Source organism: Bos mutus, chromosome 22 (assembly GCF_027580195.1).
Source record: "Bos mutus isolate GX-2022 chromosome 22, NWIPB_WYAK_1.1, whole genome shotgun sequence".
NCBI lineage: Eukaryota > Metazoa > Chordata > Mammalia > Artiodactyla > Bovidae > Bos > Bos mutus.
Genome location: NC_091638.1, coordinates 42,805,584 through 42,831,350, shown reverse-complemented (window position 1 = coordinate 42,831,350; position 25,767 = coordinate 42,805,584). Strand labels below are relative to the sequence as shown.

The window sequence follows — 25,767 nt, the reverse complement described above, 5'->3', positions numbered from 1 at the left end:
ACATTCTGGGCTCCATTAAAAGTCCTGTAAAACATGTAGATGGTTTTCTGGTAGCCATGTTAGTTTGACATGGCTTGGTTGGTTGGTTCTTCATTGCTGATTGGACCAGAAGTGAATACTTGGCCCAAGCTAGGCCAACCATATTCTTTCTCCAGGAAAGGAGGAACTGCGATTCAGGCATAGACTGTCAGCCTCAGCATTATTCTGAACTGTAATATGTAAACTCAAGATAGCCATATGTGACTGAGAAGTAAAGAAAGCTGGTGCTTGGAAGAATGGAGCAGATAGGAAGAAGTAAACAGAGATGGGGTGTAGGATACTGCCTACCTGCCTCTCTGCTTTCTAGTTCCCTATACAGATCCCTCCTGAGGCCTGGCTGCCCTTGGCTTCCAGGGTACAGCCCTGTATTCTTATTTAACAAATCCTTCCTGTCTGTTTCACTCAGATGAGAGAGCTTGATAATGAGAAGCATTTAGATAATGAGTTGTACTGTAATAACTAAGATGCTGAGGGTGGTTTTCAGTAAATTCCTAGTATTTAATAAACAGTAATAAAGTGATATTGAATTATATGGATAAACTGTCAATAGTTTATTTAATTATTTTTAAAAACCCATATAATATTACATATATTTCAAAACTTGAATTTAGATACACTTATCTCTAATGAGCCTAATAAAATAAGGTTCTTCTATATTGACAAATGACTTGTATCAATGACATTTTTGAAATAATGAAATTATTTTGAGATTATGAACTTTGAAATTATGAAAAAGAGAACAGCCATTTGAACTCATATAAGCTATCTTGATGAACGTAAAAGCATCAGGTGATACAAAGATTTATGTCTAAAATGCACTGAACATCAAGTACCTATTAAGATGAAATATCCATGCAAATAGAATAATACTGAGTAAATGAACACTTAAAGAGAGTTTGTTATGTTGCCAGGAAATGTGCTAAGGATTTTTCATATATTCTCAAAATACAACTGAGGTAATTATTATGCCTGAATTACTTTGACTTAAAGGACTTTCTCAAAGTCCCCCAGCTAGTAAAAGGCAGAAGTGCCATATAAATCTAGTTATACTATTAGCCATGACAACAGAGTTTGATTAAGAAGAGTAGACTAAACTAAACTTCTAACAAAAGCCAACTTTGCAAGCTCTTCAGAAGTTTGGAAAACAATTTTAAGAAACCAAGAAAAATGGACAGTCAATCCCTAAATAATCACCCATGGTGGATTCATGTTGATGTATGGCAAAACCAATACAATACTGTAAAGTAATTAGCCTCCAATTAAGATAAATAAATTTAAATTAAAAAAAAATAAATTTAGCTTATTAATGATTCTTACCGGGGGTTAGAAGGAGAAGGTGGGTTCATTTCTTTCTGATAGTGACGGCCCTGGTTGACAGGCTGTAAAAGACAAAACATTTCTGAGACACTAATCAGCATAATGCTCTTTATGTATCATGCACTCTCACTACTTTAATTTTTTTCCTGAGAAACAACCCGCAAGAAGGTTTATTTTATGAAGAGTTGAAGGTTGTTTGGGAGATCCAGGAAGTAACAAAGTGGTATATGAGGGAAAGCAGAGGTTATTTTAATGGCCAGTCACTGGATTAGACAGCATCTATGGTGTAATTAAAGTTCATGTGTGGAATTCTCCTCTTTGTGGAGTTTTTACACTGCTAACAAAGGTTGCTCCTTTGTTAACAGTGTAAAAAAACCAAATGTCTCCTGGAACTAATGCTGCAGAGCAAATATCAGCAATAGACTGGAGACTCAGAGATATGGAATATACATATATTTATATCTCAATGTTATTAAATTTGCAAGGATAATATCTATTTTCATTATTAGATACAGCATATACATATATTTATATCCCAATGTTACTAAATTTGCAAGGACAATGGCTACTTTCATTTTTGGAACTGCACATATAAATCTTAGGTCAAGGCAGTCAGTTTCCCCTAGCATAATAGAACCTCAAGCATTAATCACAGAACCGAAAGAACTGACTGATACCAATATTCAACAAAAATATGAAATCGGAATTTTCTCCTCCATAAGAAATCTTTAAGTTACTACTTTTTCAAAACATCGCTAAACAACTACATTTCATGTAAGCCTTAAACACTTGCCTCCAACGCAACTCGATGTTTTTCCTTTGTTCTATAAAGGGAGAAAATTCCATTATATCTGATAGAATTCTTTTTGAACATCTCCTCAAAGTATTTCTTTTATGTGGTTAGCAACCATGTAATTCTAATATGAAAACCAAAGAAAGCTGTGGTACATATACACAATGGAGTATTACTCAGCCATTAAAAAGAATACATTTGAATCAGTTCTAATGGGGTGGATGAAACTGGAGCCTATTATACAGAGTGAAGTAAGCCAGAAGGAAAAACATAAATACAGTATACTAACGCATATATATGGAATTTAGAAAGATGGTAACAATAACCCTGTGTACGAGACAGCAAAAGAGACACTGATGTATAGAACAGTCTTATGGACTCTGTGGGAGAGGGAGAGGGTGGGAAGATTTGGGAGAATGACATTGAAACATGTAAAATATCATGTAAGAAACGAGTTGCCAGTCCAGGTTCGATGCACGATACTGGATGCTTGGGGCTAGTGCACTGGGACGACCCAGAGGGATGGTATGGGGAGGGAGGAGGGAGGAGGGTTCAGGATGGGGAACACATGTATACCTGTGGCGGATTCATTTTGATATTTGGCAAAACTAATACAATTATGTAAAATTTAAAAATAAAATAAAATTAAAAAAACACAACATTCTCATTTCATTACAATTTGGAATTTGGTATACATTTTTGAATTGCATTTGAAGGACTTCTGTTTTTTCCTTACTTAATGGGGTTGATGTTAAGATTTTCTCAGCCATAATGTGGCCCCACAGTGTTGACCCCAGCTGAAGAAAACAGCGTGGCAATGATGCCTGTAGGTAAAAGGCACATATTCCTTATTTTCCACATATTCCTTAATTTAATGGGTCCTAAAATATTAATGACATGGGTGATGGGAATTCTTTAAACCGTCTTTCTTTATAAATAATCTCTTGGAAGTGTTTCTTTAAATCAAACACCCTGTCTGATAATCACAGTCAGTTAGCCTATCTGTGATGCACCATGAATTTAAATGTGCTCAGATACTTTGGTAATTGAACCAATATCAATACATCACCATTTCAGTAATAAGAAAAACAGCTGGGAGAACAGTAGAAGGAAAAACATATCATAAGACATATTTGATCTCACTGGAGAAATAAGACTTCCAGCATTCTGCAAGTAAAATTTAGTACTATGATTTAGGCTTTATTATTTCACAGCAAAAAAGGAATTAGTAAGCAAAGGGCCTAACAGGTTCTCTAGACCAACTCACAGTGGTGTAGAAATACTCCCAGTAATATATTCATTAGTATTCATCCAGAATTTCAGCTGTACTCAGGCCTCTACTGAATGGATCTCCACCTATTTACTTTTTGAAGAATTTAAATAACTCTCTAAGTATCACAGTTCTGCTATTCAGACAAATTTCCATTTTCCTAATTTTATGCTGTTAATTCTATTTTATACTGTCCCTACATTTATACTGTCCCTACATTCTGGCCCCTAGTGGGGCCAGAATTTGAACCCATCCAATCTCATTCCTCATTTTCCCTCTTAATCAGTAAGTTGCAGGGCTTAATCTAGCTCAGAGGTTCACTTAAATCAGTAAATAAGTTTTGCAAAACAAATACGACAAACTCAGTTCAGTTAATGGCAGGAACTCCCTTCTTCCAAATGACTCACTCCACTCTCTGGAGAATAGAAATGGTTACAGAACGCTATTTGGTTTGTGACTGAGTTCTCACTTAGATGATACAGACTGCCCTTCCATGTTTGCTCATGTTTCTATAAAGCAGACACAATGATACAAGGAGTAAAAAAAAATATACTAACAGAAAAGATTCACATTCAGTGATTTTTAAAGTGTAAGAAAACAGAGAAATAATCAGTGTAAACTTTTTGAAGTAATAAGGACTACTGACATGAATAGACAGAAAGGTAAATTTTAAAAATCCAGTTAAAAATAACTGCAAGGTGGTGGAACCAGGTCTGAATACCCAATTCTTTAACTTAATTTTTACTACTGAAAACGAACTTTTTACCTGCACATGTTTTATTCAATAGCTAATTTAAATTTAATAATAGCATATCATGGTAAAGCATTCTGACTCATACATGCAACTGTTAAAACTGACATAAACCCCAACTGCTAATGACTCTGTTGGGGAAGGATCCAAGTCTTGCTTTCAGGGGGGTACAATACAGAATTGGGTGGCCTCAGTTCCCTCTATGTACATGTCTTCTAATTTCATAATCACGTTCAGGGACAGGAATGGATTATGGCAATGACGCAGCTAAAAAACTCCTTTAAGATATTCCAGTTGCCATGACTTTGTTTTTAATGCTTTCTAAAGGCAGAGCTTTCACTTCAATAATGTCTTTTCGTTTTCCCGGCACACATCAGAATGGCCTACTTGTTTCTAACAGCTCTCTGAACGTGATGGGGGTGGAGGCAGGGTAACAGATGAACTGTCTGAAGCCAAACACCCCCATCCACAAATGGAATAGATACGTTTCTGTGCATGTGCAGCAGTAAGTCATTTTCGACTACTTCTAGGTAGGGAACATTCCATGAAAGCACCAGTTAAAAAAATAAGATCTTTTTTTTTATTTTGGAATTCAGCAATAAGCAGCACAGGAATAATAATGAACACCTATAAATGACCAGTCCATGGAATTCTCCAGGCCAGAATACTGGAGAGGGTAGCCTTTCCCTTCTCCAGGGGATCTTCCTAACCCAGGGATGGAACCCTGGTCTCCCGCCTTGCTTGCGGATTCTTTACCAGCTGAGCCACAGGGGAAGCCCTACAAATAACCAAGACAACAATAATAATAGTAGTAACCGATATTTATTGAGCACCTACTCTGTGTTAAATCCTTGTTGGACTTCCCTGGTGGCTCAGAACGTAAAGCATCTGCCTACAATGCAGGAGACCTGGGTTCAATCCCTGGGTTGGGAAGATCTCCTGGAGAAGGAAATGGCAACCCACTCCAGTAGTCTTACCTGGAGGATCCCATGGACGGAGGAGTCTGGTAGGCTACAGTCCGTGGGGTCGCAAAGAGTGGGACACAATTGAGTTACTTCACTTTTTCATTTTTTTCAATTTTTCACAATTCTATGAAATAGGATTAACAACTGCATCTAAAGGGGGAGGAATAGGACTCTGTAAGCATTTCTGTTCTCCAGAGCGTGGAGTGACCATTTGGAAGAAAGGAGTGTTAACCTAAGGTCATGCCAGTCAGGAAATAGTGGGGCCATAATTTGAACCCATCCAATCTCATTCCTCATTCTCCCTCTTAATCAGTAAGCTGCAGGGCTTAATCTAGCTCAGAGGTTCACTTAAATCAGTAAATAAGTTTTGCAAAACAAATATGACAAACTCAGTTCAGTTAATGGCAGGAAGAAAAAGTGGTCCTGAAATACATGTATTTGATATATGTAGGACTATCTCCTTACCATAAATTAAATTCATTTGATTTCATTCTTATGACATGTAACTATATATTTAAAATCAAAGAAAATGTTTTGCCACACTGCTGAATTTGGGACAACATAAGATAAAACAGACAATCCTCTAAGAACGAGAAAAGTTTATTTCATGAGGTGACTTTCATAGTCATTAAACACAGAACAACTCGCACGTTTTAATATTTTCTCCTGACAGCACAGATATTACACTGACTTCAATATTAGTTTTCGTATATCATTTCTATAGTGGTATAAAGAACAGCTTGCTCATCTGATTTATCTGCAGCTTAGCACAATCAACCACTTACTGTTTTTAGTTCAGGAAGATTAAAAGAAAACTCATTATACCCAAAGAGAGCTAAGAAGTTAATGAATCTGTAGATCAGAAAAAAGTAAGACCTATTAACTAGGAAGAGCCTGAAATGCTAGTATATTACACATTGTACACATAGCAGCCAGCAACCATCATGTAAAACACTGATACGTTTATGAGCCAAGGAATGGAACAGATCCTAGAAACTTGGAACCTTGTCCTCTGGGTGGCGCTGTTGCTATGCACTAGAGTCGGGAAAACACCACAGATGTAATGAACTGCCACCGAGCACAAGAAGCTCTGCTTTTCCATGATCAAGCTGCTAGACGTTTTGGGGTAAGGGAGAGAAGTGAAGGCTAAATTAAAGAACAGGAGATAAGATAATCCTGTCATGTTAAAAGGTAAAGGAAATATTTTTCTGTTGTTATGTTAAAACTATGAAAATGGCAAAAAAATGTTGCAAGGTTAATCAAGACCATAAATAACTTGTCTGAGAACTTCACCATATGCTTGCAATTTTATTAAGTGCGTTTTGCCTCGTTTTTCTCCAAATATTATGCTCTGCAGTATGCCACGTTGATGGATGCATGCGAAGATTTTTTTTTTTAAACAAGCTGAGGAGACTTATGTGCTTGATATTAGGTCACGGGAAATAACTTAGAGGAACAATGGCTTTGAGGCATCTGCTTACAAAGTATCACATGAGGCATGCTTTTCTTCAATTTAGATTAGAGGCGGGACAGAGAAATAACAAAACACTGGAACAATGAGTTAAGTCAAGCTCTGAGGGGTCAGTCTGAATGCTAAGCTCACATCAAAACAGGCACACTAGAACCTCAGCCCACCCTTACAGCCTTCAGTGGTCACAAAAAGAGAAAATATCCTAGGAATCTTTTCTGATCACTCAAGTGGTCCTTTGAGGAGAGCATCTTTGGGGGAGCAGCAAATTATAGTTAGTGTCAGCTCATTATGTGAGGCACTAAGCACACACACTCCGAGTACACAATCAGTTCCCACCATGCCCACACAATGAAGGGCCTCTACTATTCCCAGTTTATAGGTGATCATGCTAGCAAAAGGCAGAGCTGGGATTTGAGACCAGGTTGGCTGACAGAGTCTAAATTATTTTGGACGTCACTTTTTCCATTAACAGCTATTCCTCTTCCTGAAAAGGAACCGTATACCACATATACATACACACACAGACACACACACACTCCTCAAGACATAGCTTTATGCTCCTATCAATCAAAATCCTTCACCAAAATAAAATTCACTTAAGAATCCATTATAACTAATTCCTAGCTCTCTTCCAAAGGCTGCCTAGAGCCCAGTTTTTCAATAAATCTCACGAGGGCTACTCCTAACAGAACCCTCCAAAATTGATTACTTGCAGCCTGGTTTCCACAGAAGTTGAAAAGTATTGTTTTAATTGAATTTGGTTCTAAGTTAGAAACTTCGAAAAATTTGTCTGTCAAATGCCAATGGATTTCTCAGTAGGTTTGATTTATTTAGCAAGAGATGCCTACAAAAGCCAATTTGCTATGAGAAATATGGTTACATTTAATTACACTTTTAAACGATTAACTTATTATATCTAAACACTTTTTAAATAGTACATATTACTCTGAACTGCACAGATGCTGAGGAAAGCTGAGAAGCCAAAGCTTGCAGTAAACACAACAGACTTTACTAAAGACTTGTTTTACTCTCTGTAGGCTTCCTGGTTTGACTGCAATGTGTATGAAATCATTAAGTAAAGATGCCAAACTGAATGTGACCTGCCTAAATCTTCTTTAGAGGGAGATTTTTCCTTTTTGTGTGTATTTAATATCCATTTATTAAATCTTGAATGTAAAATACTACCAGCATCATTCAGGACTTATTTATGCAAAGTACAGCTGATGTTTATTTTGGAATTTTGATAAAACTACCTTTAGAGTAAAAAAGGAATCTTTTAATATTATTGACTGATTTACTCAACCAAACAACTAACAACCAGTGCTGACTGAGTGTGACCTCATGCTAGGCCCTGTGCTCGGCACAGTCCTGCCTTCAAGGAGCTCACAACCAGGCTCGAGGGATGCTGATGACAGTGGTTACCTGATGTGGTAAGTGCTATCACCAAAGATATTGGGAGCCAGAGAAGAAAGAAAATAATTCTATGCAGGAGAAAGGGTTTCATGAAGATGGGACATTTGAGTTGGGCCTTCAAACACAGGAGTGTTCAAGGTATAGAAGAGGGAAGGAGGGTCTCCAGGCAGAGAAGAGGGTATGGGTAATGGCATCGCTAACAGAATGTGGACAAAAGGCAGGGCCATGATGTGTGAGCTGCAGTGTAGCTGGAGTAAGCAGCAGTGTTGTTGGGTCAGGGGTGGGTGGGCAGTGATTATGAGGGAAGCAAAAATTCATTTCAAGTCCTGTTTGAGGTGATGGAGAAAAAAAGGCACTAAGAGGAGGTAATCTTGTTAAAGGAGACAATTGGTTCTGCTCCTTTTCAGAACCTGGAATTCCTTTTCTCCTCTCTTTATGTGATGAGCTTACACTCATTCTAGAACCCTGGCTTACCTGCAGCCTTCTCTGTGAAAACATCCCTGAAACCAACAAGTAGAATTAATTATTAATTAATTATTATTAATTACTCTTTATCTTATTATCATTCTCTTGTTATCATAATAATGATATCTTGTTATCACTCTCTTACAGTGAGCTGTTTATCTCCAATATGGTGAGTATCTCAAGACTTTTCAGTTCAGTTCAGTTGCTCAGTCATGTCCAACTCTTTGTGACCCCATGGACCGTAGCACACCAGGCCTCCCTGTCCATCACCAACGCCTGGAGTTTACTCAAACTCATGTCCATTAAGTCAGTGATGCCATCCAACCATCTCATCCTCTGTCATCCCCTTCTCTCACCTTCACTCTCCCAGCATCAAGGTCTTTTCAAATGAGTCAGCTTTTCGCATCAGGTGGCCAAAGTATTAGAGTTTCAGCTTCAACATCAGTCCTTCTGATGAACACTCAGGACTGATCTCCTTTAGGATGGACTGGTTGGATCTCCTTGCAGTCCAAGGGACTCTCAAGAGTCTTCTCCAACACCACAGTTTAAAAGCATTAATTCTTTGGCACTCAGCTTTCCTGTCCAACTCTCACATCCATACATGACCACTGGAAAAACCATAGCCTTGACTAGACAGACCTTTGTTGACAAAGTAATGTCTCTGCTTTTGAATATGCTCTCTAGGTTGGTCGCAACTTTCCTTCCAAGGAGCAAGCGTCTTTTAATTTCATGGCTGCAGTCACCATCTGCAGTGATTTTGGAGTCCCCAAAAGTAAAGTCTGCCACTGTTTCCACTGTTTCTCCATTTATTTGCCATGAAGTGATGGGACCAGATGCCATGATCTTAGTTTTCTGAATGTTGAGCTTTAAGCCAACTTTTTCACTCTCCTCTTTCACTTTCATCAAGAGGCACTTTAGTTCTTCTTCACTTTCTGCCATAAGGGTGGTGTCATCTGCATATTTGAGGTTATTGATATTTCTCCTGGCAATCTTGATTCCAGCTTGTGCTTATTCCAGCCCAGTGTTTCTCATGATGTACTCTGCATAGAAGTTAAATAAGCAGGGTGACAATATACAGTTTTGACATATTCCTTTTTCTATTTGGAACCAGTCTGCTGTTCCCTGTCCAGCTCTAACTGTTGCTTCCTGACCTGCATACAGATTTCTCAAGAGGCAGGTCAGGTGGTCTGGTATTTCCATCTCTTTCAGAATTTTCCAGTTTATTGTAATCCACACAGTCAAAGGCTTTGGCATAGTCAATAAAGCAGAAATAGATGTTTTGCTGGAACTGTCTTGCTTTTTCAGTGATCCAGTGGATGTTGGCCAAGGGCAGACAGACTGAAAACCACCTCACAGAAAACTAACCAATCTACTCACACGGACCACAGCCTTGTCTAACTCAACGAAACTATGAGCCATGCCGTGCAGGGCCACCCAAGGCGGACGGGTCATGGTGGAGAGTTCTCACAAAATGTGGTCCACTGGAGAAGGGAATGGCAAACCACTTCAGCATTTTTGCCTTAAGAACCCCATGAATAGTATGAACAGTATCTCTAGGGTGAGTAAAGACTTTTTTGTATCCCCAGCACAATCCACAGAAGATTGTACCACTCAAAAAAAATGTGGGATGAATTAATGTGGGACAGACAAGCTAGGCTGCGGTGAGTGTTAGCATGGAGATAATCCTGGCTTTTGTGACGGAAAGGAAGCTACCTCTCTCAGTGAGCCAGGAGAAGGATTACAGAAGGCTTTGGAGCTGAGTCTTAAGAGATAAACTGGTACAAGGTACAAGGATGCGTAAAACTGCCTTTAGCGGATTACCACTGGGATTAAAGCATGGAGAGAAAGGTGGAGAGCAGTGAGAGATGATCCTGGAGAGAGGGGCAGGTCTCAGATCATGGTGGGGGGACTGTGTATGCCAGGATAAAGAGGCAATGAGGAGTTACAAAAGGGCTTCATGTAGGGATGAGATCACATCAGATGTGGTCTTTAGAGAGACAGCCAGCATGAATAATAATGACAACTAATCTTAATTTATTAATTGCTTATCATGTCTCAGACACAGTGCCATGTGTTTGACAAGGTCACAGCTTGGATGTGAACCTTGGCGATTTGACTTCAGAGCCTATGCTCCTAACCACCACGCTATAGTGCTTGGATTGCAGGCACCTTAGTATTAGGAAATTGATGAGGGAATTTGGATAAGAAATGAAATACCAAAGCTATGGTATTAGATGAAGGAAAGTGAAGTCACTCAGTCGTGTCCTACTCTTTGAGACCCCATGGACTGTAACCTGCCAGGCTCCTCCATCCATGGGATTTTCCAGGCAAGAATACTGGATTGTATTGCTATTTCCTTCTCCAGGGGATTTTCCCAACCCAGGGATCAAACCCGGGTCTCCCACACTGCAGGCAGACTCTTTACTGTCTGGGCCACTTTTGATGTGAGCATGGTATTAGATAGGGAGGGTTAAGAGGTAAAAAGGAGAGGGGATTCTCAGGATTTGACGATCAATTGGGTGTGGTAAATGAAGGGGTGGGAGAAGTGGACGTCTTTCAAATTTCTGGTTTGAGTGTCAGTGTGGAGGATCAGTGTGGAGGATGGTGCCATCACTGTGACGTAAGAAAAGCAGGATATCACTGTGATGAAGTTATGTCTTCTTCCACTGCTTCTTTTTCATTGCCCTGGTACAACTTCTAAAAAGAAAATTATGAGCTCCCAGAAAAGACCATAGTAGTTCTTGTAAATTGCTCTATTTAGACTCTATACGAGCAACAAGATGCAGAATTCATTAAGGAATGCAATTTTCCATTTGTTGATAGTTTCAATATTGAAATAGACTGAGTTTGATGGAATAATAAATATATCTTACAAATACCAAAGGTAGGTTTTTTCAATTATTTTCTCTGTCTAAAAAAATAGACTGTTTTCAATTTCTCATTTGGTCAAATAGAGGGGTTATTAAGTTTATTACCAATGGTTATTTTCAGCTGTAGACTTTTAGAGTGAAGTAGTTGTGATGCATGGGGACTTCAGCCCTTGCCACAACAGGACAGTGATGGGGACATGGTATCCTGGGCAACCGAGAGTTCAGCCTTTTCAGTCTTGAATAATCACTTTCCAGCTTGCCCTTTGTAATGCTGGGTCTCTGAGCTACTTCATGACAGAATGGGTTTGTTCAGGAGGCTACTATTCTCTTTGTTACTATGGTTTAAATGGCTGCTAAGAAATATTTTATAAGAAAGGCAGTATTTCAATTCCACTGTAAATTGCATTGGCAAAAATCTGCAACTTACTCTTCTGTTCTTAGCTCTGGCTATCAGGATACTCTGAGTAACTAGTACACAGGGGTATGTTTTTCTGGGTGGGTAGGTACTCTCTGGGACCACGGTTGCTTGGTGTGTTATGTATGCTTGATCATCCAGTTTAATGAAAGCACAGCTAAATAAGGCAAGACCAACTTGGACGGTGGTCAAGGTGGTAAAAAGAACACTAAAGAAAAACTAATATAATTGCCCCCACCACCCCTAATCCTTAGAACCAATTTGTATTTCTCATCTGTGATTTGGAAGTTCTCTCCAGAGTAGAAATCTCAACTTCTGCTAGATATTCATAGCACTCAGTTGACAATTAAGTCACATATCAAGAAGTCCTTATCATGGAGGCTAGAAGCTTAGAATTGAGAGTCATGCCAAACTAGTTCTGTGTCACTCTACTCAAGAGTCTGTTTTCTCATCTGAAAATGGGAACTCAATAGTGCTTACCACATAGGATAGCAGCAAGGAGTAGTAAGAAACACAAGGCCTAGTGTCAGGGCCTCTGAGATTTCTAAGAGCTACAAAGAAGGTGGAGATCCGGAAAAAAAAAAAATTACTTTAAAATAGAAAATGAAAACTGAAAAATTGATATTTAACTCAATACTTAAAACATAGCTTATCCACTGTTAACTACACTTAAACTAACCTTTATGTAATTTTATATAAGCATGAACCAAAGGTGCACAGTTTTATATTTCCTTTCAAAAATTGTCTGGTAAAAAACTATATTTACTACTGGATTTGAAAGTACATTTTAATATGTTTGATCTGATGTTGAATGTAGCATTATAAGTAAATGTTTGTTTGGTCTATGGAGATCTTAAATGCTTTTAGGTCTTAAAGAAATGGCAGCTCTAATTGCCATTATTATAATCATGATTTTATTCTTCTGCCCCATGACATTTCTTAGACTGTTCTGTGAATGTTTCTGCCTTGTCTTTTCAATTAAACCATAAGATCCATGAGGATTGTACTGAAGAATAGACGCAGTAAAATCACTGGGCTTTGTTCTGGGCTCTACCACTGAGCAGGTGTGGAAGCTTGAGTCCAGAATTTAGTTACTTCAACTGAAAAACAGGCAGACTGTGGCCTGCTTCAGGTCGCCTGCTAGTCTATAGAAAAAATGAAGGGCTGCATTTAAGAGTGCTTTAACCGTATAAACATACAGGATAGTATAAGCTGCTGAAGCACTTGCAATGCCTCTCATGGCCAGAGACACAGGGAGGAGTCAGCAAAAATCCGGTGACTTCCAAAAACGTTTTTTCTGCCACTGTATCCAAGCCATACTTGGTTTAGCTATAGTCTCTTCCTTTTTGTTCATTCATTTAACGGATACTTTTAAAACACATATTGAGCCTGTTCTATGTGCCAGGGCTTGTGCTAGGGAGCTGAGAATGCAATGAAATACCTAGAGTCTATAGTAAAATTATTCTTTTTCTTTCATTTTCATGTAGGGTTTTATATCTCACCACACAATTAACATACATTATCTGAAGGTGCAAACTAAGTCACTTTAGTAGTGACACTTTGCAACCCCATGCACTGAAGCCTGCCAGGCTACTCTGTCCATTGGGTTCTCCAGGCAAGAATATGGAGTGGGTTGCCAGGGCCTTCTCCAGGTGATCTTCCCGACCCAGGAATCGAACCTAGATCTCCCGCACTGCAGGCAAGATTCTTTATCGTTTGAGTCACCAGGGAAGCCCATTATCTGAAGATAAATAAAATAATTTAAAACAAGACAATGCCTCCAGTATTACAACACTATTTCAGAACAGTTTTCATGGGAAGTATTCTCATTCAGCCCTACTTTTCCCAGGCAAGGCTGGGCTTTGTTACGGAGAGGCTGGATCCCTGATTAAGGCAGTAAACAGAGTCGCAAACCCCTGGACTCACCGGTGGCAGGCAGGAGTTCCACGTGGTTGTGTCGTCGCTGCTGGTGCTTATGCTGACGTTACAGTTGTCAACCTGGGATGCGCTCAGGCCATAGGGAGCCCCAGTATCCTCCAGTTCCTCATTCTGTTGCCGCCGTAGGCTGGCGAGCATTTGCAACTCAGATTCACTAATCTCACTGGGCTGATAGTTTCTCCAGTCATACTGCTGAGCAAGAGAGAAGAAATTGAAAGAGCAATGAGTCACTTGGCCTTTCTTAATTTTATGGGCTTCTGTGAATGCTACTCTACAGCCTTAAGCCCTACAGTGGTTCCCCACTGACAGAGGCCCAGATCTTTAACAGGCCTTTATATGCCGCCCCTGCCGGCTGCCTCATCATGTCTCCTTCTCCTGACGTGCCGGCCACGCTGTCCTCTATTCAGGTCCTCAAAAGCGTCACACCCACTCTTGCCTTAGTGCCTGTGCACACGCCATTTCTTGTGTGCGAATGCCCAGCTGTCCTTTAGGGCCCAGATTATGTGTTTTTCTTCAGAAAAGCTTTTCCTGACAGTTCAAAACTGGGTCAGTTCCTCCACATTATGTGCTCTCAGAGAATCTTACAGTGTACATTTTTAGCACCATCACAGCCGCAGGTACCTAACTGGTTTTGGAGTCCACAGGTAGTGTGTGAGTGCTACAAAGGCAAGCTCCACGACTGTCTTACTTCCATTGTATTTCTCACACCTGGAGCCCAGCCAGTATTTGAGGACTGACTAAATAAACAAAAATTCAAAACAGCTTTTTGTAAAAGAAAAAATCACCTTCCATAAAAATGTCTGGTTTATAAGAGAATTGACAAATTTCATCAGTGTGAACACTAGGACCAAATAAATTCAACTAACAGTAAGAATGAAGATAACTAATGTTAAAAGCCACCAAATAAAATATGAACTGAAGATGGGAACATGTAAGGTCTGAAAGCCAGAAAGACCTCAGAGCTACCATAAACACTTAAATTCATATGGACTTTACTATACATATGTAATCTGTCAAGTCTACTACTATAAATCTTCAGAGCTAGTATAAATATTATTTCAATGTATAGGGAAGAAACTGGCATATGGAATTTTCAAACCTCTTCCCTTTTCTCTGGCTTAAACCAAATTTGGTAGCTAACATTAACTTCAACATTGCTGAAATGTTAGCATCACATATGAATGAGCAGTGTGATTTACATCCAGGACTGGCATACAACTTGAAAACAAACTTGAAATATTTTTGTACATCTGGAATCAGTGATAATGCTCAAAAAGTTTTTCCATGATACATAAGACATTTTAAGATATTCAAATTTCTAAATTTGTTTTCTTGGATGACTCTTTGAGATAGCTACTGTCTTTTCTTCTGCCTCATCAGGATGTAAAAGGTTAAGAAAATAACAATTGAAAAAAATTCTTAGTGTTTCTATGACACTAAAAGCTTTTTAATAAAGCATTATCATCATCATAACTTTGGGGTTATGAAAGCCTGTGATCTAATAATGTGATGTAGAGATTTTCTGTGAAGTTGAAACTCACTTCAATGGAAACTCACTTAAATTCTTATAGTTCATGGCTTCAGCTGCTTGACACCCTTAATGGATGTCATGAGTAATGAGTCCATGAGCATTTAATATGCTTAGAGACTTCTTTGAATAAAACAGATATTACAAGAAGAAAAACAAAGTTTATATTCCCAAAAAAGGCACTTTAAAAAGGGAAAAATAAAAACAATTTAAATTCAAAATAAATAGGGGGGTAATAAACAAAAAGATGCCCAACATCACTGTCATTAGAGAAAGCAAATCAATACAACAATGAGGGACCATTCACATCCACTGGGATTGTTATAATACAAAAGACAGACAGTAACAAGTGCTGGCAAGGATGCGGAGAAACTGGAATCCTCACACATCACTGGTTGTGATTATAAAACGGTGCAGCCACTTTGGAAATGTTTGGTGGTTCCTCAAAACATTAAACATGGGCCCTGGGGCCAGCAATTCACTTGCTGGGATATATCCAAGAGAACTAAAAATATACATGCGTACAGAAACTTCCATATGAATGATTAGCAGTATTATTCATAATAGCCCAAAAGTGGAAACCACCAAATGTCCATCAGCTGATGAATGGATTTTTGTTTATCCATACAATGGAGTATTATTAGCCATAAAGATACATGCTACAAGATGGGTGAATGTTGAAAATATTATGCTAAGTGAAAGAAGCCTGAGACAAAAGGTCACGGATTATATGATTTCATGTATATGAAATATACAGAAAAGGCAAGTATACAGAGATAGAAGGGAGACAGGTGGTTGTCCAGGGACTGAGGAGAGACGGAATGGGCAGTGATCTCTAACAGGTAAGGGGTTTCTTTCTGGGGTGATGCAAATGTTCTGAAAGCAGGCTGTGTTGTAGTGATGGTTACAGAATGTCCTGAATATACTAAAAACTTCTGAACTTTATGGTATATGAATTAATTATTATTATTATTTTTTTTTTGCTAACTCAATGCAAGACTTTATTTAGAAATATACAGCGAGCATGAAGGAGTGCTGGATCTAGATATATGAATTAATTATAACTCAATTGAAAAAAAAAAGTAGTTCAGTAATCAGATGTGAAACAAAGACTAGCCATTTGACTTTGGGGTCAACAGTAAACACATGACTTTCTGCCCTTCAGTTTCTCTGTCAAGAAGTAGAACTGAACATTCTGGCATGTCGCGTGGTGGTGGTGTAGTTGCTCAGTCGTGTCCAACTCTTGTGACCCCTCTGTCCATGGGATTTCCCAGGCAAGAATACTAGAGTGGGTTGCCATTTCCTCCTCCAGGGGATTTTCCTGACCCAGGGATCGAACCTGGGTCTTCCACATTGCAGGCAGATTCTTTACCACTGAGCCACCAGGGAAGCCCAACATGTCACACAGGTATGCACTGATGATACATGCTTTTAAAATGAAAAAGGAAACTTTGTTTTCACAATTTTTATTAAGAATAAAACTTTTATATGTACTTAGTATGATTAATTCAGCCATTTTATTTATTTAATCTACAAGCCTGAGGTACAACCTTGGGTGCTAAGACAGAAAAACAAGAGCTAACGGGCCAGTGGTTAAGCCACACAGATCTGAGTCTGGGCCCTGGTTTCACCTTTTACCAGCTGTATGTGATTGGGAAAATCACTTTATCTTTCCATGCCTTCGTTTCTTCATCTGTAAAATGGGAGCATAGTATGTAACTCGTGGGATTTTCAGTGTACTAAAATACTGAGTACCAAATGCTTAGCACAGTACCTGACAAACAGCTCTACTAAGTGTCTCCAAATTGATGATTTGTGCCCTGTTGTTATTATTCTTTCCTCTCATTTCCTCTGGCCCCTTTCACCTATTCTGTACTATGCTAGGACCTAGGAGCATAAAGAAAATGAGACACATCTCTGTTCTCATGGAGCTCACAGTCTAGAAAGGGAGAGATAACAGGTATTATAAACTGGGTGTCAACACATATATATGGGATCTAGAAAAATGGTACAGATGAATCCATTTTCAGGACAGGAAAAGAGATGCAGACATAGATAACAGACATGTAGACACAGTGGGGAAGGAGAGGGTGACACAAATTGAGAGAGTAGGATTGACATATATTTATGTCAATTATATATATTTTGTACAAATTTACAAAATTTTGTACAAAATTACAGAGCAATTATGCTTCAATTAAAAAAAATCAGGCTATTATAATGTATCATCATCAATACTACAACAGAGATGTGACTAAGATGCAACTGCCCAGCAAAATTAGAAAAAAGCCTCACAAAACCAAAAGTGAGCAGAGACACCAGGGTCATGAATAGAGCAACTGGTGGCGGAGAGATAATTAACTTAGTCCCTTGATGTATTCTTGATGTGAAATCTCTTGAACCATTCCAAAACCCCAGAAAAGGCTAAATAATTTATATAAATATAAAGGCTTGCAATAAAGTCTTCACATTAAAGTAGACCCAGCACAAGATGTCATCTAACTAAATTATGCAACTCCTAAGAGGCAAAGTGCCTTATGTAATTCCATCTCTGAAAGGCTCAAACTGTTACGTATAACCCAATTTTGTCTCAAAATATCCTTGTAGGACAGAGGAGAGACAATATCAATCAGATTTATTTTAGGAGCAGGTAATGGGCTTGGGGCTATATAATTCAGCTGTGCTTAGATTCCCAGGCAAGTCCTTCCCTTATAAAGCCATTCAATCCATTCATTTTCATTGATCTTTTTTCAGACAGTTTTGGGAATGTAAGTCTGTGAAGCTACAAAGGTTAAGATGTGGCCCTTGCTTTCACAGGTTTTACAATCTAGGAGGGATAAAGAGTTCTAAAGAAATGAGTATACAATAAGGAAACATATACTGATGTATGGTATTAATAATCACACAGAGTTTTGATAGTGATTAAAAGGAAAACCGGTAACTTCAGCAAAATGATAAGACACAACAAACAAAAATAATCTTTCAACTTGAAGCCCTCCGCTTAATCTGTCTTCTCAAGATTTTAATGTGGAATAGCTTAATTGAGCAAACTTCTGCCTATAGAATCTGTGCTAAGAACCAACTCTACTGAACTGAGGGGGACACAAGGCTGAGTTTACAATGGTGGTGTAGAGGCAGAATCAGACATGGCCATGGGTTAATAAAATGAGATGACCAACCTCCTATTTTACACGGATGGGAGAGTAATAGAACTGAGAGAAAATTGGGTCATTATTCTCACTCTGGAGCCTGTAACATTTTCGAGACTCTGAATCAGGTTTGCATTGTGACAGTGCCTGATACCTAGGACACAGGGGACATCATGTTGTAAAAACTCTTAGTAAAAGCTCTAACAAGCAATCTTCTTTGTATTCTTTTAGTTAAACCAAGACTCGAAAGGCACTACTACTACAAAAGGGATGGTGGCTCTTAGGATATGAAAGGTAACATGAGAAAAGGTAGATATACCAAATAGTCTGGTATTTCAGAAAAGAGAGAGGTCATTTCCTGTAGGATCAGGCATCATGGAGGAGATGGTCTTTAAGCTTGGCATTGAAGGACTGATTGGAAGCGTGATAGGGAAGCCTACTGTAAGCATCAGGCAAGAAAACATGGGGCAAGCTAGACATATGGAGCTCATATTCATAGAAAGCACTATTTACTTAAATATATACTGTTTTAGAAATGAAATCTATAATACTGTTCCAAAGTAACAAAGATGAAAATACCTAGAATTTAACTTAAATCTTATAAGACCAGATGGCTTCTACTTCCCTGCCCAAGTCTTATTAAAAAATCTAGGATTCTATCACAAGACATAATTTTAATAGCTTCCAAACAGAAACTACTCAAATGCCCACCAACAGTAGAATGGGTAAATAAATGGTATGAGAGCCACACAGGAGGGTACTATATAGCATTGAAATGAGTGATATACTGACTCTTATAAAAGAAATGCTGAGCCAGAGAACCCAGACGTAAGGGAGCATTCACTGGTAAAACCAGTCTTGGCGGGTAGGGGGTAGTCCTGAGGGCACGAAAGCACAGGATAGTAACAGGAAGGGAGGACAGTGGGGCTGCTGGGCAGCTGACACTGTTTTCTTTCTTGATTCAGATGATGATCAGTTCCTTCAGTTTGTGAAAATCTTCAAAGTATGTGTTCATGATATGCATATTTCTTTGTGAACAAGAGCACAAAAGTCTGAGAATCAAAAAGAGATTTCCTAAGAAGTGATTAGTTATTACTCACTGGCACCTTACTATGAACTGTATCAGTAGGAGGAAAAAAGGCAATTTTCCTTTTGGGAGTCAGTATCATGGTAGTTTCAAATTTGTATTTACTGTTAAGAGTTTAAAAAGATATAATTAGAAAGTTTTGGAAGTTTTTTTGAACTTCAACATGACAACAAGAAAAGCAGAAGTCCATTTTCCAAAACTAATTTTAGATTTTAATTGGCATTTGAAGATTAATCTCCTCCTGACTGCTATTTGCAGACAGTGTTTAATCTCTACACTGACATTTTTAATACTAATAGCTGACAGTAAATTAGTGTTCTAGGACATCTCTTCTCCAACGAGCACTCCTTGGAAGACTTGCTTCAAATTCCTAAGCTACTTATCCCACATAAGAGTTTGCTCTGATTCATTGGGGGCACTGGCCGACTAACAACAGGAATGAAGAGAAGACAGAAGCCACAAACATGAGCTGTGAGTGGCACATACTTGAACACACAACTCATTCGCAATATATGGTAGCTTTCACCATGTGTCTTCACCATGCAAAGATATAAATCAAAACTTAAAGACCAAGCCACAGTACAACTTGAAAAACTTTGCTAAATGTAAGAGATGCAGTGTCAACTTGCACAGTGTAAATCAAGAGTCAGGCTATCCAAAAGAACCAACTGGTCTGAACCTAGAACATGTTTTACGCTGACAGCATTCGCATGGACACAGGCATAACCAAACCCAATGATGCCTCTGAAACGTCTGTCACAAAAATTTTGGCATGTGACCTGGAGACACTCAATCCATACTTCATTATTCAGGAATACTAATCTCCCAAAATGTCTTAGGTAAAGAATTCTTGGGTAATTAAATCCAATAGTGCTAAAATTCCTTGCAAAGAGATAACTTCTATCTTGTATATGTGGCTCTCCTCTCTCTTTTGTTTGGCATGAAAGGATTTAAAGAAAAAAAAATCTTTATATTCATGTGCTAAATTTGTATAGAACAGTCTTTTAATCCATGACCTAAAAAGAAATATACTTCCATACATTTCTGCCTTGGTAGTCAGCTTGCTAATTTTCAGAAAGAAATCTCTGACAAACACAGCTGTGCTCTTATTAACGTTAAACAACTGATAAACAATTTTTAATTTTCCAGCATTTAACTTCTAAGTTTTAACAATAATAGACTAGAAGGAATCTACTAACAGCCAATTGAAGAGGTTTTATATTATGCCCAAGGATATGCCATCTACAAGGTGATTGTAGTTTTGTACACTGAACAAGCATAAAGCCATTCAATAAATGGTAGTTTAAAAATTATTTAAAGAATCAAAAGGAAAACAATAAAATTTCTTATAGAGATGAAAATAGCAGAGGTAAGACAACGGATGCTTCTGGAATGGGAAGATGACACCTTTAGATAAGTTTGAACTGTTTAGAATATACAACTGGTTGTAAAACAGTAACGACAGATAAACCAACATCTGCAGTATCTGCACATTAAAATACTATAAAGCTTTAAGTGGCAATAGAAGTTAAGTTGCCACCTGATCACAGAATTTTTTCAGTGGTCTTTAACTAGGGGTGATGGTCCAGTGTGGTGGGAGTTACAGGCTTTTCTGGCCAGAATTCCTGGGTTTGATACTCTGCCTTGTCACTTATTATATGTGAACAAGCCAAATCTCTCTCCTTCCTTGTCTGTCAAAGAAGTAAGTCCTCTCAAGGGGGGAGATGGAGACTGGAGATAGTGTGGGACACCCGTAGAGAGCCTGGCACACAGCAAGTACTCCTGATCTTTAAAGCCACCCTGCTGGATTATGGGCTAAATGTTCTACATGTACTCATTTAATACTTAGAACACCCATGAGGAATAAATATTGCTATTTTTTCCAAGTTTACACATGACATAACCAAGGTTCAAAGAGGTTGAGAAATGTGTCTGGGTCACAGAACTAAAAAGAAGCAAAGCTAGGACTCAAATCAAGTCTGACTGAGATCAAAGACCTCGATCTCAATGTGCTTAGAAAACAGCCTAGTATCTCTTGCATATAGTAGGAAAATGACAAATTTATTTAATTTGCTCCTCTTTAGAATTAGGAAAACCAAGACATCAAAGAAGATGGATTTCTTCCATAAACACGTAACTAGTAGGATGCCATCTAACCCTTAGCATTAGAATATTGGAGAACTGACGATGAAATGCCAAAGTGTGCTGGTTAAACCACTAATGTCTTCTCATTGATTCATACTTCTGATAGTCTCAATTTTTGCCAAGACTTTCTAGCTACAACTTCTGAAACTTTTGAGAATTTGAAACTGCTCCTCTTTATCAAAGTAAATGGCATGTTGTTTGCACAACTACTCAGAAATGGAGACATAAACATATCCTAATAACTTCTGCAATTCGATATCATCACCTGGATCTCAACTGTAATTCCGTTTTAAATTATTTTAACACACATCTACTCGAGACCATTTTGCCCTGGTGAGCAACTAAATTAGACACTAGATACAAAGAAAGTGAAATAAACAAACCACACTATATATCAGTCAGACTGAAAAATATTCAAAAAGAAGGCAGAGGGCTAGAAACGCGTTCCACCTGGGAAATTTCTATGTCTAATTCAAATACTTCTACTGGTGACACAAATGTTATTTAATCGCCAAATTCTGTAGCTTCAGCAATATCCCCAGCAATACATTGACAGATAAGACTGAGATAATGACCTTTTTTTTTTTCGGAGACAAGGAAAGAGTGCAGCTTCAACAAAACATCAAACATCAGACTCTTTTCCCAAAGACTATAAATTGGCAGGAATGTCCAATTTAATAAATGAAACTTTCTTCCCATGGATAACACTACGGTTTATGAAATGCTACTAGTCCTGCCCAAGTTCAGTTTGCTCTATCAATCATGAAGCTACGCATCTCCAATTCAGCTCTGGGAACATGGCAGGCACACTGAGGGTGGTCTCTGGGGGAGGACTGGAGAGATACCACAGCCCGCTTCTAAACAGTTTTCTCTCTTCAGTGTATCCTTGAAAAAATATCAACACATTACCTAGCAGAATTAATTTACTCATTTGTTAACACTTGATTCAACTATAAGCAAAGGACAAAAAGCATATATAGTCATCATTTACTGAACAGTCTCAATAATTAGTTTTGAGAATTTGATTTGAATTTGACAGGTTCTAACTACTCAGAAATAGATATAAGAAAATACCCTGTTGGATTATGGGCTAAGTGTTCTACATGTACTATCTCATTTAATACTTACAAAAACCCTGTGGAATAAGTATTGTTATTTTTTCCAAATTTACACATGATATAACCAAGGTACAAAGAGGTTAAGAAATGTGTCCAAGGTCACACAACTAAAAAAAGCAAAGCTAGGACTCAAATCAAGTCTGGCTGATTTGAGCTGGGGCTCTGAACCATGGTGTCCCCTGCTCCTGATTTATCTGTTTTGAAGAATGAAAATGTGGGTAGATATGACATAGAGCCCTGATTGGGGAAGGTCTTAAAGGCTGCAAGGGGGAAGGCTCAAGGCAGCATGAGGTCAGTGGGTACCTATGGTGGAAACTGCTGCAGGAGGGAGAGTTACCCCTAAGAGAGTCTGCACAATTGGACCAGGATGATGTCTGATATACAGAGTTACCTGCCCCCAAGACAGGTGTTTTGGAACACTGGAATACTGCTGTTGATGAAGCAAGTCAGGGGTCAGAAAGACATTTATGAATTCTTCAAACAATGTGGTATTGTTGGAAAGACAACTGCAAATGGCATACTTGAATGACAAATTCAAAGACAGACAGATGGTTTCACTTTGAGCAAAGGGTACCTTAGAAAATGCAAATATTTATGTAATGGAATAATGCCTTTAGAACTTTAAAATAACTTACAAATTTATTTTCTTCTAAGTTTTCTGAGCATAAATTTCACTGAATAGCAAACTGTTATAACTTTAAAAATATATGATATTTTTAGATATAGATAGATATTCACTGCTCCAATACTGGGACTCAAGTTATCAGGGAGGCAATTAATCCTTTTTCATTATCCAAAAAATGACTTGAAAATTAAAAGAAAAATTTGCTCACATTATATCACAGCCTAAAATATCTTTTTAAAAAAGGGCCTTTCCATAATTCAGTTCTGATTTTCAAAAATGGAAATGTGAAAATTAAGCTCATTATATATGATTCATTTTACAATGTTTTCTCTATAAAAGTCAAGCATTTAAAAAAAAATACCTGAATTTGTGATTGGTAGCATATTTTGTCTTTCTTATGAAATAATTCTTCAGTAAGCTCTAACATTTTCTGGAACCACAAAGATTGCTATACATGTCTTGTTTACTTGTTTTAAGATGCACACAATGACATCTGCAGGTTTAAAATGATTCATTCAAAATTATTTGAATGCAGTTATACATGTGGAAAAGTTTAATTACCAGCTATATATATGACTGCAATATTACCCAGAGGGCTGTATTTCTTTCTTAATTAAAAATATTTGAACTTAATAATAGAGAACTCTATTAAAATATGAATAACACATTGCCAGAAAGAAGTTTACCAAGCAGTTAGCAAATTAGTTTCAGTAAGTGTTCCTTTAGAATTACTAGTACTCTTCCGTATCAGGGGGATAGGAAGACAATTTCGCTGCACCTCCTTCTGTAAGAGCCTTTTACTGTTGCCATAAAGTTATTTCACGTCAGCACTTTCAGAGAGCACAGATTTTAGAAATGTCCATTTACAGTTCCTGATTGTGGTACCCTGATGACTAAGTTGATGACTCAGATACATCCAATCTGCTACAGCCCAGACTGACACAACTATCTGACTGTTCAAGTCCCAAACTTAAGTTTCCTAGATTCTTAAGAATCCTAGATTCTGCTTCCTTTTTCTTACATCCTATCAGTGCTACACCCAGTTATTCCAGTAATCTGCTACTTCTCTTTATCTCCACTCTGAACTCCAAGAGTACTGCCTCAACTGCCCTCGCTGCTTCTATGTCTGCCCTACTACATCTACTCTGGAGGAAGCCAAAGGAGACTGAATATAAATGTCACTGCCTTGCTTAAAAACCTTCAAAGACTTACCACTCACTGCGTTTGGAATGAGGGCCACTCTCCTCACCATGTGCTTCCTGACTTTATATGATCTGGGCTTGTTTACCTCTCTGCTCTCATCTTCTTCTAATTTCTGCCTGCCCATATGTCCCAGCTCCAGGAGCCTCTTTTATTCCTCAATGATGCTCATTTCAGGAGCTTTGAACCTACTAATCCTGATGCCTAAAACATTAGCCCCTGGTTCTTTGCATGGTTGCCTTCATCTTAAACAATCTTAGTTAAAATGTCACCCATTCAGGCAGATACTAGGTAAAGTACTCACAATTCTGCCCAAACTACCACTCTATCACCCTGTTTTTTCCTTCCCAAGTCTTTATCATAGTTTAGAATCATTTTATATACTTGTTTACTTGTTGTCTGTATCTTTCAACAGATACAAGCTTCCTGAGGAGAGAGGCCTCACCTTTCTTGGTCAGTGTATTATAGCAGTTAGAAGAACATCTGATCTGATAGGCTGTCAGCAGAACAGATGCTCTTACTTATTTAGAAGTAGAACTGGAATAAGTATATCCCATTCCCCAGAGGCCCTGTATTTTAGAAACCGAACTTAAGTGGTAGAAACCCCCATAGATGTTAGTACTGTACATATATGGACTACAATGCTAGCCAGCAAAGGTTAATTTCACACCTGCATTCATATTAATATTAAATGGATTTCTAGTTCCACAATAATTCTCAAAATGTTCTTGCATCAAGCACATTTCTTATGAATCATACCAACAGAATCTTTCTAGGCCTGTTTGAATACACCATGTCTGTGTTAGAATTCAATATTGGGGCCACTCTATTAAGTACTAAATCTTATATATATTGAAAGAAAAAAATGTTTTCACCCAAATTAAATCCATTTGTGGACGCAATTAAGAAGAAATAAAAAATATCCATTAATGTATAGCACATGGAACTATACTCAATATCCTGTGATAAACCATAATGAAAAAGAGAATGTATATATGTATATAACTGAGTCACTTTCCTGTACAGCAGAGATAGGCATCTTGTAAACAAACTATGTTTAAATAATTAAAAAACCCTCTAGATTGGAGTGGAAATAGAACTATCTCTATTTGCAGTGACATGATCTCATACATAGAAAATCCTAAGGAATTCACAAAAACACTATTAGAACTAATAAATGTTCAGCAAGGTTGCAAGATCAATTGTAT

At 38.1% G+C, this 25,767-nt stretch overlaps 1 protein-coding gene across 14 annotated transcripts in view; it reads right to left on the bottom strand.

Moving 5' to 3' along the window:
* Window positions 1-25,767, bottom strand: part of CFAP20DC (CFAP20 domain containing) — a 267,642-nt gene that overhangs the window by 61,737 nt on the left and 180,138 nt on the right. For 8 of the 14 annotated variants that reach the window (XM_070359611.1, XM_070359617.1, XM_070359620.1 and 5 more), the window contains one exon: window positions 13,696-13,899. In XM_070359611.1, coding sequence (XP_070215712.1) covers window positions 13,696-13,899 — 204 coding nt within the window. Of the gene's footprint in view, window positions 1-1,356; window positions 1,419-13,695; window positions 13,900-25,767 lie in introns of all 14 variants that reach the window. The other 6 variants (XM_070359614.1, XM_070359613.1, XM_070359625.1 and 3 more) reach the window with 2 other exon arrangements.